This window comes from Periplaneta americana, chromosome 13 (genome assembly GCF_040183065.1).
Source record: "Periplaneta americana isolate PAMFEO1 chromosome 13, P.americana_PAMFEO1_priV1, whole genome shotgun sequence".
In the NCBI taxonomy this organism is placed as follows: Eukaryota; Metazoa; Arthropoda; class Insecta; order Blattodea; family Blattidae; genus Periplaneta; species Periplaneta americana.
The window spans coordinates 21,371,056-21,389,663 of NC_091129.1; the positions used below are offsets into that span (position 1 = coordinate 21,371,056).

At 34.3% G+C, this 18,608-nt stretch overlaps 1 protein-coding gene across 1 annotated transcript in view; it reads left to right on the forward strand.

Annotated features, from left to right (window-relative positions):
* Positions 1 to 3,364: 3,364 nt before the first annotated feature.
* Positions 3,365 to 18,608, forward strand: part of LOC138712641 (neural cell adhesion molecule 2-like) — a 1,205,141-nt gene continuing 1,189,897 nt past the window's right edge. The window contains exon 1 of the mRNA XM_069844609.1: positions 3,365 to 3,516. Within this exon, the coding sequence (XP_069700710.1) occupies positions 3,365 to 3,516 (152 nt within the window). The remainder of the gene's footprint in view (positions 3,517 to 18,608) is intronic.

The following is an 18,608-nucleotide window of genomic DNA, read 5'->3' on the forward strand; positions in this document are numbered from 1 at the left end:
GTCTGTCAGTCGTGATCTAAATTTGATTTTTACCTTTTTCATTGTTGAAAATAATTTTTCTCAAACGTAAGTTACAGCGAACATGGCTTCAACAGAGCAAGCGAAAGAACGAAGCTTCAAATATTATTTTTTTTCCAAAGATTTGAAAAGTTCAATATCTGTCAAGTCCTTATATCTAGCTTTCATTTAACGTCACATTGTAAATCTGTGAGTTTAAATTGAAAATCTAACCGCATTATTCGTACATCTGCTGTAAAAGAATCGACATACAGAGATGATGATGATAATAATAATAATAATAATAATAATAATAATAATAATAATAATAATAATAATAACACTTAATCTTTTAATGTTTCATCAGTAACATGTAGTAACCTATAATGCCGTTTTATGTTATACAACCGTTTTCCTAGTAATATTTGTGAACAAATGATACATTTAATATTTTCATCATATTGTAAGCAAAAGAACGCATCCTCCCATCCTACTTAAAACTTTCGTTTTTTATAGAGGTACATGGTTTCGAGAGAGATATTGCCACGATACGCCACTCGCAGGTCAGAGACAAATACAAATAGAACGGAGTTTGACTCCAGTGAGTGAGAGGGTGGGGGTTGTAGGTAGGAAGCGAGAGAAAAGCACTGCGAGCCACAATGTGCTCGTGAGTCGCATTTTCGCCGCGGCTGCACTAAATGAACAATGTGGTCTAGTTTTGAGGAGTATTAAATGTGCAAGAAATCAACAGTGTTCTATGAAAGTACCTGTACCAGATAGAATAACATTTTTAATAAAACTACGTCATTTGAAAGCAAAAATGAACAAGATGTGTACCTGTGTACCTTCAAGGACCTGTAGAAGTGAATGATATAAAGAGAAGAGAGATCCCAAAGCAAGAAACAACGTCTTTTTTGGAGGGATAATACGCAATTTATGTTATTTCTTATTCTGAACTAAAGATATGCCTGTACTCATACATTGTCATTAAACATGTGACACACTTGTGTGAAAATTAATTACTCTCGAATAAGTTTTTTATAAGTTGGCTGTAATATTTTGAATTTAATTTGTGAATGATACGAATAATTTGAATATGAAATAAAAATAACAAAATAAATTGATTGAAAACTGTGTAAATAATGTATTTCACACTACAACAAACAATACACTTCATATTTTGTCAGGATACTGGAGTTATTGTTAATGGTACTTGTTAAAACAACATGAGTCCAAGAAATTGAAAAAATATTTTAAGGTGATGTGAAATGAGATAATTAAGATACAATGCGTTTGTAATCAAACTAATGTATGGTCCACCTGTAAAAATTTCACAGACCTAACCGAAAGTCCATTAACTATAGGTAGTTTTTTCTATTTTTCTCGAAACTTATTTACTGTGACTCATGTGATTTTATACATGACAGATTCATATGTAGGGTTTGAAGTACATAGCTACTAAATTAACAAAGTGGTCCAGCTTGGAGACGTATTAAACGTGCAAGAAAAGAATAATAATTTATTGATAGCTTCATGGACATACAGGACATGCATGGAAATATTTTGAGTAAAGTAATATAACTTGACGCTTGATGCGTGCGTTTGAAGACGCGTTGGCACGCACGTCTCGATCGAGCTGCTACTCCACAACGAGTTGGATTTCCACTCCAGAGGTTGCGGCAGTTTCCTGTGATGATTGAGACAATGCGCCTCTATGTGTGTTTCATCCCAATATTTTGCTACCTCGTTAACTTCAAAGACACAACAAAATCACTGTGTCTGTTGGAATTCGTGCGGAAAGAGCCTCGGCTCTTGCCTTTATTACGAGAAGTGAAGCAGGCGATATGAGTGTGTTCACATACGGGAGGGAGTCAGTCCTCACCACTGAAGATTTTAATTAGTGGTGCACTGAAAGGGAAGCTGAGCAGAGGAGGATGTCGTGGAGAATTGCATTGCCACATCAAATAGCATACAGAATGGAGGATGATGACGTGGATCAAGTAAAAGAAAACGTGGGAAGTAGGAATTGATATTACTTGTGCTGTGTTCAAAGGCGCAATCTCAATGGCTGTACCAAATAGGAGACATGACATACATTTACACAAAAGATGCGTATATAACTGTACTAAAACATCTTTGAAAGGTTCAGTAAGTTTGACTACTGGGAGAGAAAGAAATAGCTTAATCCTTTCTTGCCTCAATGCCTTTATTCGTTTTAGTGTCCTTACATCTTGGTGTATAATTTTCGTGTAGGATATTCACAATATTTGAAAGCATAATAAATATTACTACAATTACCGTACGACTTAACTTAATTAAATAATAATGAGAAAGAAGGGAACTTGTATACATTAAAGAGCGAAAATCTTTCTTAAAATCTTGGAAAATTAGAATAAATTCCATTTTGATATCCAAGTTTCAACAAATACTTACTTACTGGCTTTTAAGGAACCCGGAGGTTTATTGCCGCCCTCACATAAGCCCGCCATTGGAACCTATCCTGAGCAAGATTAATACAGTCTCTATCATAACATCCCACCTCCCTCAAATCCATTTAATAGTATCCTCTCATCTACGTCTCGGCCTCCCGAAAGGTCTTTTTCCCTCCGACCTCCCAACTAACACTATATTCCAACAAATAATTCAAATAAAATAAATCTAATCCTAAAGAAATACTCCTACTAATGACACAATTTTCAAACTGAAACAAAAACCTCTAAGAAAACTAGATAGGCCTACTGGAAATAAAATAATATCTTGGTATATTTTTTGACTTAAGGAGAGAGGATGGTATTTTTTTAACTCTTATCTTATTAGGTGTAAAATATTAATTTTTTGTATGTAGAGAGCTCATTTGCTATAGGAGCTCAACCAAATACGTACAAAAAATATTTGGAGACCGAGATTTAAAAAAATGTACCCTATGCAAGATTGTACTAAAACTATTTTTAAAGATAAATTAAAGAGTTTTTTACATTTCACTTATAAGAGCATGCTGATTTTTTATATTAGTCCTTATATTTGTAAAATAAACAATTAAAATTTAATAGCACTTTTTATATCCTTCTTTTGCAAACAGATAGACGGTTTAATTTCTTGTATAAGAAGTAAGAGAACGTTTATTATATTCACGTTGCAGAAGTATTTTAAATAGAAAATTCACAGATTTATAATTAATCGATTGAAGAAACATTGGAAACATTGATCGTCAGGTCACTTACAGAAGATCTAAAGATCTGGCATCGCTGTCCGGACGGCAGACAATTTGCGTAGTACTCGCAACTGATCAGCTGTTGTGATGTTTACATTGCATTAGTGTGCAGTTGCACGTACAGCGATGCAGTTTAGTTTATTTCAAAACTACGAGATGCCAGAATTCACAAATCGTGAGTACTTAGACATGATCCAGGCCGCGGAAGAAATTCGGAACAGTGAAGAACTACTGGTCACAATTGGAATAGAAGACGTGAAAGCTGCACGCACGCTGATGGTGGACATTTTGAACAGTAGCTGTAAGATGTGAGTGGAGTGTAGTTTACAGAGTTTATTACTCATTATTTCATTATTAACGTCCAGAAATAGTGATTCGTAAAACAACAAACTGTAATGTTAATTACATCTTGTTCACAAAGTTACATCAGTTTTATTTTTTCATTAGTTGTAACTGAAACTTCAATCCTAAGTGTTTACACTAATTTGGACATAATTTCCTGATTTTCACGTTATTTCTTGTTATTGCTGTACGTATTTCTTGCTTGCATTAAAATTATTACGCCATACTTAGTATTGAATTGTTATTGTATTGAATTGTAAGTTGATAATTCTGCAGCTATTTTGTTCATTCGAGTCATTAATTACATTTTCTGACATTAAATTACACCAACTAAACAAATAACAGTTACATGCCTATCCGGAGCTAACGTAGATAATTTTTGTCCGAAGATTTATACCCGGATTACCTCGCGAAGTATTGCACCGAAGCTCAGTACATTTGTTTGCTGCCGTCCTCCCCTCACCTGCTGCAAGATACACGGTGAAAGGTAGTTGAACTTAACCCACCCCCTTCAAGTCGCTGACCGCATGGGGTGTGGGGTTCTGCTTATGCGGCGTTGAGACATCTTGCAATTGCCGTCAGCGCTTTCGAAACATTTGTAATCATCTCACAATCCGTAAGTCCTATAATTTTTTATTTGACAAAACTTACTCTAAATAATGAGATCCATGGCTCCTGTCAATTAATGTACTAATTTACCTTCCTCTCTGTATAAGTACATTATTATAATTTTGGGCATTCAAAAATGTCCTGGAACTTGACTTAGACCATTTTAACTGCTCAAGAGTTCGGCCAGTTTCATTTTGACCAAGTGTACGAATAATATATCAGAATCTCTAAAGTACTGCCGACACCATCTCTATGCAGACGATCTTCAAATATACATAAAATTCCACACTGACGAAATAAATGATGCAATAACTAAAATTAATGACGATCTGGACTCAATCTGGAAATCGACACGGAAATTCCGACTTAAACTAAATCCAGAAAAATCACATTCAATCATTGTGAGCCATTCACATGTTAAGCACTATTACCATACCAAATTTGTCTCCGATTAAAATATATGGCACCGAAATTCCGTTGAGTGAATCAGTAAAGAATCTAGGTATTTATATGGATAAAAGTTTAAATTGGAACATTCAAGTTGCAGAAACCTGCAAAAAAAGTATTGTCATTAATCCACTCGTTTAGGGGATTGAAGAATTTTCTACCCTTTTCCATGAAAAAAATGTAAGTGCAAACACTCGTGATGCCCCACTTCGATCACTGTGATATTCTGCTTACTGACCTAAGCGTTACTTCGGCGCAGAGACTACAATGTGTTCATAATACGTGCGTTCGTTTCGTCTGCAATATTCGCCGGGCTGATCACATAACACCATCCCTCGAAATGTTATCTTGGCTCCGTCTAGAAGATCGTAGGAAAATCCACTGTCTTTCCCTTCTCTTTCACATATTGCATTTCTCCACTTCTGTCTATCTTGCGTCTCGTTTTCAAAATTTATCCACCCATCATAACCTAGACACACGATCACAACACTCCTCAATATTATCCATTCCCTCCCACCAAACATCCTAATATTCATCTTCTTTCACTGTGGCTGTTCCTCGACTTTGGAATTCCCTACCGAGTAATGTCAAGGGACTGTCAGGCATCAAACCAATTTAAGAATAGGCTAACGAAATATTTTTCTAACAATTCTTGTTAACAATAATAGCTGTTTCAGGTTTCTCAATGTTTAGTGGTTATATATATATCACAGATAAATATCTAAATTATCTCATTATTATTATTATTATTATTATTATTATTATTATTATTATTATTATAACTATTTCTTACCAATGTTTATTATTGTCACATTAACATTACTTATCCAACTTTCATTATTTACTTTCATGTTGTTTTATGGTCTAGATCAGGCCTGCACAAGGTTTGCGCTCTCCGAGCCGGCTCACAGCTCATTAGCGGAATGCAGATATTAGCTGCGCTCTGTATAAGGGTGGACTGGAAGAAGGGGCGATCTCGTACAAAATATACACAAAAGGAAGTACTATTACGAGTGTTTATGAAATGAATTCACGTTCAGTGTTTGCAAAACTATCCTGGACTATTATTAATTAATAAAAAAATATTTATTTTACAGAAATAATAGAAATTCTATAGCTACTTATATATGTACAATATCATTTTGTTATATTTTTATTTATCAATACATCAAAACGAGGTTTTATGCTGTTGGCAGCTGAAAGGAACAGTAGCCTAATGATCGTAATGAAACATCAGTTACAGATGTTCGATGTCTGCCTTTATTAAAGTTCATTATAGAAAACAGTTGCTCTCAAATATAAATGTTTGGCCAAACATAGCAATCATTTTCACAGCCAGCCTGTGTAGTCGTGGCTATTATTGCTAATGTTTAGTCTTGTAAAACTTAACCAGACTAGTAGTATTATTCAAATGATCTTTAGCCCTTAGGTCACATTGAAGATCAATAAGTTTGAGCTATAAATCGTTAAATGTTAAATGTTATGTTCCGTCTTTTAGATTCCTCTATACTGTACTGTAGCAGTAGGTAAGCAACATGAAACAGTTACTGAGAATAGGCCTACACATTGCACTTCACTAGATAACTGAGTGGTCGAGTCTCTCTCCTCTACCTATAGCAAGTCTATGTCATTCTGACGTATCTTCCTCTCCGTTTCGGCGAGCGGTAAACACAGCTCTCCCGCTCCGAAGGAGCGCGCGCGCTCGTTGAGCGCTGTTAGTGCAGGTATGATCTAGATATTAATGTAATAAGTATGTAAGCAATTGTATTCAATTAGAATTAGAGTCTGGCTAGGCGGAAGAGAAGGCCTACTGGCCTTAGCTCTGCCAGATTAAATAAATAAATTATTACTGTTATTATTGTTGTTATTATTATTATTATTATTATTATTATTATGTTTATTATAAAACATACTCGCGTGGGTTCTACATTATCAGTATATCACATGCCTTCATAATATAAGTACCCATGTAACTTCGCACGTTTGGTCCTAATATGGATGAACAGTAGAAGTCATTTCCAGTCACTAATAAAAGATGCGAATCATTATACACTGGGATAAATAACTCTGAAAAGTCGTCACATAAATCTTTTTTTGTGAAGGGTATTGTGACAGGTTTCGTAATGGCATTGCTTAGAAACGCTACTTAGTGAGTCATATACTCCGGTGTCTTCGAGATCTTTCCTCAATAATTGAAAGCAGATTCAATCAGAAGAAAGCATGATAAAAACTAAATTAATGAACATTACTGAAAAAATAAGTTTCTCCGAAGACGGCCCTTCCTGTTTGAGTCTCGTCTGATCCATTTTAATGAATCGAAGAGAAAGTGTTAAGAAGAAGATGTCTATGGTTACTGAAAAGAAGAGAAAGAAACTTGTTAAAGGAAGAGATGGTGGAAGTTTGTGCAAAGTTTTGAAAGGAGTGGAACAAAAGCGCGGTGGGTTACTATGGTTACGAGTAAATTTTCTCATCTGGAAATAAAAGACGACGAAAATTTCCCTCGTTTGTTGGTACAAAGCTTGCAAGAGAAACTGTAAGAAAGATATGAGAGTCAGATTCTTAGTAATTTGTAGTTATGTTCATTTGATGAGTGAGTCAATAAGCTATGATTTTTTGTGAAAATGTGGATTAACTTGGAAAATTACTTCATAACAATTCTTAAGATGTGCAGGATAATTTAAACTTTTCTCGGACATATGTACGTTGGTAGCATTTATTAATTCCGGTAATGTTATGGACGTAATAAAGTTTTATATTATTTGGTTCTCGATATCTTATTAAAGTTCAATAGCTCTGAGAAGTTCCATTACATTTTTTTTAAATCTGTTCCCTTCTACCACGTGATATCGGGTTTGACAAGACGGTACACCACCTGAATATCAACGGATATATATCCAAAAGAATTCGAACATACAAGTGAAAATTTAACGCAATTTGACGTGCTTTATGTAGTGCGCAGATTACTAATGGCTTCATTTTATTTAGGGTAAAAAATAGAACATAGACTAAAAGACATAAAAATACTTCATCTCTTTGTCATCGCCATAAACAACCACATTGTCACTACCATAATCCATAAATTATCTCTTACTTACTTACTGGCTTTTAAGGAACCCGAAGATTCATTGCCACACTCACATAAGCCCGCCATTGGTCCCTATCCTGAGCAAGATTAATCCAGTCTCTATCATCATATCCCACCTCCTTCAAATCCATTTTTATATTATTTTCCCATCTACATCTAGGCGTCCCCAAACGTCTTTTTCCCTCAGGCCTCCCAACTAACACTCTATATGCATTACTCGATTCGCCCATACGTGCTACATGCCCTGCCCAACTCAAACGTCTGGATTTAATGTCCCTAATTATGTCAGGTGAAGAATACAATGCTTGCAGTTCTGTGTTATGTAACTTTCTTCATTCTCCTGTAACTTCATCCCCCTTAGCCCCAAATATTTTCCTAAGCACCTTATTCTCAAACAGCCTTAACCTATGTTCCTCTCTCAAAGTGAGAGTCCAAGTTTCACAACCATACAGAACAACAGATAATATAACTGATTTATAAATTCTAACTTTCAGAATTTTTGACAGCAGACTGGAAGATAAAAGCTTCTCAAGCGATTAATAACAGGCATTCCCCATATTTATTCTGTGTTTAATTTCCTCCCGAGTATCATTTATAATTGTTACTGTTGCCCACAGGTATTTGCCTTTTTCCACCTCTTCAAAGGATAATTTTCGAATTTTAATATTTCCATTTCGTACAATATTCTCGTCACGAGACATAATCATATACTTTGTGTTTTCAGAATTTACTTCCAAACCTATCTCTTTACTTCCATCCAGTAAAATTCCCGTGTTTTTCCTAATCGTTTGTGGATTTTCTCCTTACATATTCACGCCATCCGCATAGACAAGCAGCTGATGTAACCCGTTCAATCCCAAACCCTCTCTGTTATGCTGGACTTTCCTAATGCATACTCTAGAGCAAAGTTAAAAAGTAAAGGTGATAGTGCATCTCTTTGCTTTAGCCCAGAGTGAATTGGAAACGCATCTGACAGAAATTGCCCTATACGTACTCTACTGTAAGTTTTGACTGAAACACATTTTAATTAATCGAACTTGTTTGTTAGGAATACGAAATTCAATAAGAATATCATATAAAACTTTCTTTCAATCCTGACCAACAAATTTTAACTATTTACTTGCAACATCACTGAACTCTATCTCTTCTTACTCATTGTAAGGCGTTGAACTCGAATATGACAATGAAAATATCAGAATCAGCTTTATGAATAACTGCAATATTTATATATTTTACTAATATCTGCTAAATTAGAAAAACTTGGCTAAGTTCGTGATATTTCTTTTTTAATTTACCACGAAATTATACCAGCGGCTGGGCAGGGGAGTACGAAGGAGTATTAGGGGATATGAAAAAGTATTAGGGGAATACGAAGGAGTATTAGGGAATTATGGAGAAGTATCATGGGAATACGGAGGAGTATTAGGGGAATATGAACGAGTATTAGGGGAATACGAAGGAGTATTAGGGGATACGAAGGAGTATTAGGGGAATATGAACGAGTATTAGGGAAATACGAAGGAGTATTAGGGGATACGAAGGAGTATTAGGGGAATACGAAGGAGTATTAGGGAATTATGGAGAAGTATCGTGGGAATACGGAGGAGTATTAGGGGAATATGAACGAGTATTAGGGGAATACGAAGGAGTATTAGGGAAATACGAAGGAGTATTAGGGGAATACGAAGGAGTATTAGGGGAATACGAAGAAGTATTAGGGGAATACGAAGGAGTATTACGGAAATACGAAGGAGTAGTAGGGGAATACGAAGGAGTATTAGGGGAATACGAAGGAGTATTAGGGGAATTCGAAAGAGTATTAGGGAAATACGAAGGATTTTAGGGGAATACGAAGGAGTATTAGAGGAATACGAAGGAGTATTAGGGGAATACGAAGGAGTATTAGGGGAATACGAAGGAGTATTAGGGGAATACGAAGGAGTATTAGGGGAATACGAATGAGTATAAGGGGAATACAAAGTAGTATTAGGGGAATACGAAGGAGTATTAGGGGATACGAAGGAGTATTAGGGGAATACGAAGGAGTATTAGGGAAATACGAAGGAGTATTAGTTGAATACGAAGGAGTATTAGGGGAAAATGAAGGAGTATTAGGGAAAAACGAGGTATATTAGGGGATACGGAGGAGTATTAGGGGAGTACGAAGGAGTATTAGGGAAATACGAAGGAGTATTAGTTGAATACGAAGGAGTATTAGGGGAAAATGAAGGAGTATTAGGGAAATACGAAGTATATTAGGGGATACGGAGGAGTATTAGGGGAATACGAAGAAGTATTAGGGAAATACGAAGGAGTATTAGAGGTTACGAATGAGGAAAAATGGTATACGATGAAAAGAAGTGAGCTACAAAGTACAAGGGAAATAAGATAAGAAGAAAGGGAATATGAGAAGAACGATGGAAATAATATGAGTACAAGGGAGGAAAAGGAGAGGAAGGGGAATAAAAGACGAACAAGGGGAATACGAACATTAGTTGCAAGATGGTGCTGCATTTTTATGGGTGTCCATTCCCAAGTTATCCAACCAAGTCTATCGAGGATAAGGACTTAGTTCTACTTCAAAAATTAGAAATACTATACGGCTCCGTCCTCATCGGGATTTGAACTCTGGTCTGTCATCGTTAACAAGTGACCTGCGAACTGTATTATCAAGACATTCATTTCTAATGAAACGAAGTCACAAATGGAGTTGATCCTGCTGTATTTGTTGATGTAATCATTATCCTTTGAGCACTTAAATTTCTGAAAACCATTAATCCGAAAAATAGACTATATTATGAAAATGTAATTAGAAATAGAACACAGTGCCTACTGTTTATCTTCGCTTGGTGCGACGTTAAGATGAAAGTGTGCTGATAAGCGATCCTCGGTTTGGGGATCGCGTTGGAGAATATTTATTGTATCCTGGAGTGGCAATTTCCAAATGGAAGTGATTAGTTCAATCCCAGAACAATTGAAGCTCGTCAACGCGATAACAAGCTCCTATTAGGTTACGTTAATTTCGGAGTGTGCTGGCATCGCCACCTGTCAAGTGGCTGACATCAACTTACGGCTAATCATGTACATTGTTCATTAATTCAATGATTGGCCGTCTGCAGTTGAATTGATGGATAAATGCCTCAGACAATTAATTTTGTGATTATTCCTTCCGGTCAGAAGATGTCACCCATGTCTGCATGCATAAGCGGCTTATATCGTCTTGCATTTGCTCTTACGTGTTGTTTAATTAGAAGAAGTTATCACAGAACAGTCTCCATCACATAAGAAAATGTGACTTTAGAAGAAAATATTTCTCAATCTTTTTGAAGTTCCAAAACTGACTGCAAATCGTAGATAGTCAAAAATAAATAATTAATGTAAAGCATTACACTATTAATATTACTTACAAATGGATAATACAGAATCCGGAGGTTCATTGCCGCCCTCACATAAGCCCGCCACAAGCCACACCTCCCGAAATGATACAAATTAATTCCATCCGCGCTATACTTATCTTATTAAGTACACAGAAGATGCCTTTCTTGGAATTAACGTAACCACGTTCTTTTGCAGGCGTGTATTATTTTCACTTAACTTCTACTTGACATCGGGAAAAGGTCGCAATTTACCCTTCCCAAAAAGGCTCGATTTTCTTGGGCATTGCTGCTGTGAGACACCATGCACTCTAATTATGATATCACTTACTTCTGGTCTGTCCCCTCTCGCCGCAGTTCAGTTGTCGTGTGACTCCTGGCGCACATTACGTCATTCAAAAATCGTTTTCAGAGATCGAAAACAACCCTCCGTATTTTGAAAATAGGATACAATATGTTCCCATTTTTTCCCCATCTTTTCTTTCCTTCTGTTCATTTTTCTGTTTTTTTTTTAATATAAATATTGTTTAAACTAGGAAGAGTATTTCACAGTAACTTCAACTACAATGCAGGCGTTTAATTGATATCGAGAGGCAAGAGATTGAGCTCCAATGTTCGGAAAAGTCCTCACTACATTTACAATCAGATCTCATGCTTAACTGGGGAAGATTTGACTACATAAATTCTTGTAACATAGACAGCAGAGCACGTTTAGCGTGGCTAAGATTGGGGGCATGGAAGGGCAATAAAATTGTCAACGAAGGAGAGCGCCTTTGTCCACTGTGCAGAGAAAAGGACTTATATAAATATATTTTATTACAGTGTGTGGAACATGTACTGAGAAAATATCTACCACCCTCGAAGCTAAGTCAGAATAGGAGTTCGCTTGCATGTCTTGACCTCATGGGGAATAGAGAATACGAACGAAAGATTGGCTTGTTCCTCTTGAAGGCGAGAAAGATTAGAACTTCAGCTGTTGAAGTTTGTGACACGAACTGAGGAAGAGATAATGGTATCTACCCAATTATACACTTTTATGCCTGTTTTAGGTTAGGATATATTATATAACGTGTTTTGTTGTGTCATTTTCATTTTAATATTTGTGTTCCTTTAGAGAGTGGTTGGATATAATCATAGTTGAGGGGAGTGAAACCTACAAAGTAGGACGTTTTTTAAGGTACAAAGCACATACAGTCAGAAGACCCGTGCATTTGATTTTTGAGAAAATTATGCTAATATAATATCTCTAAGGTATAACATTACTTAATAAATATGTCTATCTATCTATCTATCTATCTATCTATCTATCTATCTATCTATCTATCTATCTATCTATCTATCTATCTATCTATCTATCTATCTATCTATCTATCTATCTATCTATCTATCTATCTATCTATCTATCTATCTATCTGTCTGTCTGTCTGTCTGTCTGTCTGTCTGTCTGTCTGTCTGTCTGTCTGTCTGTCTATCTAAATCTAATCTAATCTAATCTGTCTAATCTTATCTATCTAATCTATCTATCTAATCTATCTATCTATCTATCTATCTATCTATCTATCTGTCTGTCTGTCTGTCTGTCTGTCTGTCTGTCTGTCTGTCTGTCTGTCTATCTATCTAAATATAATCTAATCTAATCTGTCTAATCTTATCTATCTAATCTATCTATCTAATCTATCTATCTAATCTATCTATCTATCTATCTATCTATCTATCTATCTATCTATCTATCTGTCTGTCTGTCTGTCTGTCTGTCTGTCTGTCTGTCTGTCTGTCTGTCTGTCTGTCTGTCTGTCTATCTATCTATCTATCTATCTATCTATCTATCTATCTATCTATCTAATCTATCTATATAATCTATCTATCTAATCTATCTAATCTATCTATCTATCTATCTATCTATCTATCTATCTATCTATCTATCTATCTATCTATCTATCTATCTATCTATCTATCTATCTATCTATCTATCTATCTATCTATCTATCTATCTATCTATCTATCTATCTATCTATCTATCTATCTATCTATCTATCTATCTATCTATCTAATCTATCTATCTAATCTATCTATCTAATCTATCTATCTAATCTATCTATCTAATCTATATATCTAATCTATATATCTATCTATCTATCTATCTATCTATCTATCTATCTATCTATCTATCTATCTATCTATCTATCTATCTATCTATCTATCTATCTATCTTATCTAATCTATCTAATCTATCTATCTAATCTATCTATCTATCTAATCTATCTATCTATCTAATCTATCTATCTATCTAATCTATCTATCTATCTATCTATCTATCTATCTATCTATCTATCTATCTATCTATCTATCTATCTATCTATCTATCTATCTATCTATCTATCTATCTATCTATCTATCTATCTATCTATCTATCTATCTATCTATCTATCTATCTATCTATCTATCTATCTATCTATCTATCTATCTATCTATCTATCTATCTATCTATCTATCTATCTATCTATCTAATCTAATCTATCTAATCTATCTATATAATCTATCTATCTAATCTATATATCTAATCTATCTATCTATCTATCTATCTATCTATCTATCTATCTATCTATCTATCTATCTATCTATCTATCTATCTATCTATCTATCTATCTATCTATCTATCTATCTATCTATCTATCTATCTTATATAATCTAATCTATCTAATCTATCTATATAATCTATCTATCTATCTATCTATCTATCTATCTATCTATCTATCTATCTATCTATCTATCTATCTATCTATCTATCTATCTATCTATCTATCTATCTATCTATCTATCTATCTATCTATCTATCTATCTATCTATCTATCTATCTATCTATCTATCTATCTTATCTATCTTATCTATCTTATCTATCTTATCTATCTTATCTATCTATCTATCTATCTATCTATCTATCTATCTATCTATCTATCTATCTATCTATCTATCTATCTATCTATCTATCTATCTATCTATCTATCTATCTATCTATCTATCTATCTATCTATCTATCTATCTATCTATCTATCTATCTTATCTAATCTAATCTATCTAATCTATCTATATAATCTATCTATCTATCTATCTATCTATCTATCTATCTATCTATCTATCTATCTATCTATCTATCTATCTATCTATCTATCTATCTATCTATCTATCTATCTATCTATCTATCTATCTTATCTAATCTAATCTATCTAATCTATCTATATAATCTATCTATCTATCTAATCTATCTATCTATCTATCTATCTATCTATCTATCTATCTATCTATCTATCTATCTATCTATCTATCTATCTATCTATCTATCTATCTATCTATCTATCTATCTATCTATCTATCTATCTATCTATCTATCTATCTATCTATCTATCTATCTATCTATCTATCTAATCTATCTATCTATCTAATCTATCTATCTATCTAATCTATCTTATCTAATCTAATCTATCTAATCTATCTATCTATCTATCTATCTATCTATCTATCTATCTATCTATCTATCTATCTATCTATCTATCCATCTGTCCATATATCTGTTTGTCAATTTGTCTGTCCACCTATCCATCCATCCATCTATCTACTCAAAGTTGTCTTATTCAATTTATAAACAAAAATTTTGAAACAAAGTAGGTAACTTACGGTATCGTATGTATTTTTAATAAAGAGTCCGAAGATTGGTTGGAACTCCATAAAGTAAGTTATTCTAATAACTCATCACCCATAAGGCAACCAAGCCAGAATTTATTGGGCCACTTCCTTTTCCCCTCCACTTTATACATCGATGACTAGTAACGTTAATTCTCTATCACCACCAACGCTAAAGCCAGTACTGAGTGTAGTAAAGAAATACAATGGAAAGAAACCGTTCTTAACCTGAACAAAGGAAAATCAGGAAGACCGAAGACGACGAGGACACAAGAAAACATTGAAGCTGTACGGCAATCAGTCAATCAGAGCAAAAAAAGGGGGGATACGGAAGACGTGCACAAGAACAGAGGCTGTGCCTAGCATCCGTCAGAGGCATTTAGAAACAAGAACTCAAACTGTCTCCGTATAAAATACAAGTGAAGCACTCACTAGCAATTAAAGACAGACGTCAATTTATTGCAGTGTGCAGTAGTTTCAACCGAACGATTAAAGAAGAAGAAGAAAAATGATGATGACGAATAGTGCATTTTCGGCTGAGGAAAGATGTTTCATGACATCGTTGGAAGAATTGGGTTCTGGATTCACTAATCCACCAATATGGAAATGGTTTCGTCTGTAAAGCACACATTCTTGACCCCATTCGTCAGAATCTTCATTTATTTTGTTTCTAAATGAAATAAAATAATTTTAAATTTCTTTTAACGTAGTTAAAATCATTGTGAAATGTTCTCCTAAATTTCCACAACAAACACCTTACTTAATATTAGATAAAGACCTAGCTATTTTTCCCTATTACTACATAATTTACTAGTAAATTATACTGATTTTATAGCTCTAAAGTTGAATTCTCTCTTACCAACTTCGTTTCAAATTTCGGGTACAGACAAATACTACAACTGGCAGTTATTTTCTAACTGTTATGTTGGCAGCAATAATGTCGGTTTGCAGTAAAGGAATCTGATGAAAATGGAAGTACCTAAGCTTATGAATTACTACTTATTTGGTAACACTGGTATTAATATTAAAATCAATACACAATTCAGTACTGTTACGTTGTGATTTCAGTTCAACTACATATTTAAGTATATTTAGATCAGTGTAATTAAATCAGAAATAACTTATAGACCTATTTGGTATGAAACATGAACAGAAGTATATTCCACATTTTAAGAAATTTGTTGTGTTTAGTTTTTTGTTAAAACATCCAAGTCAGGAAATAGCATCGTAGCGACTTTTCCTAAAAAAAAAAAGTGCTAGTAATAATTACTAGCACTTTTAATTATTATTTGAAGTGGGCTACACATTACAAAGTGTTATTCTGTTTTCAGAATTAATACTAATGAATTCAAGTAATTTTTTAGGTTAGGTCTCACGAATCATACACTGTTTAGTCAAAGCACTGCATTTCATGTTATCAGAAGAAAATAATTTTAATAATAGATCATACTAATCCTGATTACCATCATATTATTATTATTATTATTATTATTATTATTATCATTATTTCTATTATTATTAATATTTCAGTATGTAGCGTTGTGATTTTACTCTCTTTGGTGATATTTGGTATTAGTTGGTAACACTGAAGAGACGGCCAAATTAGACTTTTAGGAACTACAGTTAGGTGATCCTCATTATACTTAAAAGCAAAAGGAATATATTGTACCGACTTTGCGAATGTAAATCACTAAAAGCAGATATAGGCCTATTATATTATTGGTTCACCGAGTATATAGCTTATAATTTTGCAGTCCTTGGGAAAAGTGACATAAGTCAGTTTCCAAAAACCTTTTTTGATATTTCATTGACAACTTACACTGGTTTATGTCGATTTGATTTTTTTTCTGTATGAATTGTTGTAATGGGAGAAATACTTAGGAATTTTTTTCCAAGCGAGCAGTTGTTTCGTAAGTTGCCAATAAATTATCAAAAAAGGTTTGTGGAAACTGACTTGTGTCACTTTTCCCGAGCACTGCATGATTATTCTGTTATAATGTAATGATTGTATTTATTTGTTAATTTGCAGCGGTCTTCAATTTATATCCACATCTTATATTTTATATTAACGACTATATTATTCCTATACACTTCCTGTTCGCAAATGGATATCTAAATATCACATTAAAATAAATCAGGCGTACAATAAAGAGTACTCCCAAAGTGTGCTGAATGGTGATGACTTTTTATAAATACTATTTTTGTTTCATACTCTGCAGTATAGCCTAGTAAGATATCCACTCTAAAATTAATTGCTCGAATAACAGCAAGAGATACCAGTTACAAAATTCTGGAACAGATATGCAACTCATTTCTAGCTGTAATACTTATTAATAATAATCCGTGGCGCTACAGCCCGTGAAGGGCCTAGACCGACCAGCCGGCTGCTGGCCTCACGCCCACACGCCGAAGCAGATGTGGACGATCATCCAACCAGAATGGAGGTATCGTGTGGTTAGCACGATGATCCCCCCAGCCGTTATAGCTGGTATTCGCAACCGGATTTCGCTACCTATAGTATCTCCCCAAGTGCATCACGATGCTGGGTGGGCACCGGTCCCATACACTAGTCAAAATTTCATGAGAAAATTTCTTCCCCCATGAGGACTCGAACCAGCGCGCGAGTCCTAGGCGGAACGCCTTAGACCGCGAAGCCACGGCGCGGGACGTAATACTTATTACTTATTTTGAAATCTGCCTCGACATGGGAAACTATTAATAATGGAATTCCTCAAGGATTAATGTTAGGGTCCTTACTTTTCTAGTGTTCATTAATGATCTTGCACCCGTAATAAAAGACGTAGGTCATCCCATATTATTTGCGGATGGCAAAAGTATAGAAATTACAGGCAATAACAGCAACACATTCCAATCATCAACAGAGGCAATTCTTCCCAAAAATGTGATTGGTTCTCAACCAATAAATTACGAGTAGCATTGAATTGTAACAAAACTAACATAATTATTGAATTTAAATTTTCCCCAAATTCAACCTCGCATATTTCAAAATCAATAATTAACAATAGGTTCCTAATAAACCAACAACAACCAAATTTATTAGCTTACAAATCGATAACGTGTTAAATTGGAAAAATCGTATTAAAAAAATTAGCCCTAAACTAAATTTAGCATGTTTTCCTATTAGACCTACGCAAGATATAGTGAATAGCAAAACCTTAAAAACAATATATTGTGCATACTTTCAGTCGGTAATGAGTCCTGGAATATTACTCTGGGAATATTATACATGCAGTAAATATATTTTAAAAAGTTAGAATAACAGTGGGTGCCAAAGTTAGGGAATCGCGTAGGGACATGTTTAAAAACTACAAATAATGCCCGTGCCTTTTTAGTATATTTTTTCATTAATAAACCTCCTCTATGTAATCATGAAAACTTTGTAACTAATGCAACAATTCAGAGCATAAATACGTGTCAAAAAATAACTTTCATGCCCCTAAGGGAAGTTTATCGTGCTATCAAAAACGAGAGCGTTAATAACATCCCTATGGATATAAAAAATGAAACTCAAAACATAAGATTATTTAGGGCCAAATTATAGAAGTACCTAACTTCTCACGCCTTCTATTCTGTAGGTGAATTCATTACATTCAACAACGCTTCTTGAATATTTCTGTCTTGAATTAAATATTAATACTAAAACTTTGTGTTGTACTACAGGGACATCATTATATTTTTACTAACATTTTTAATATTAACCTGTCTATACCTTTAGAGAACCGGACACCGCTTGCTCCCCCCTCCAAGACTGGAGTTCGATGATACTGGCGTAAAACACAAATCAATCTACTAGGTATAGGAAGGAAGAAAAGTAGTTCATCCATTTACGTAAACTAGGAAATAT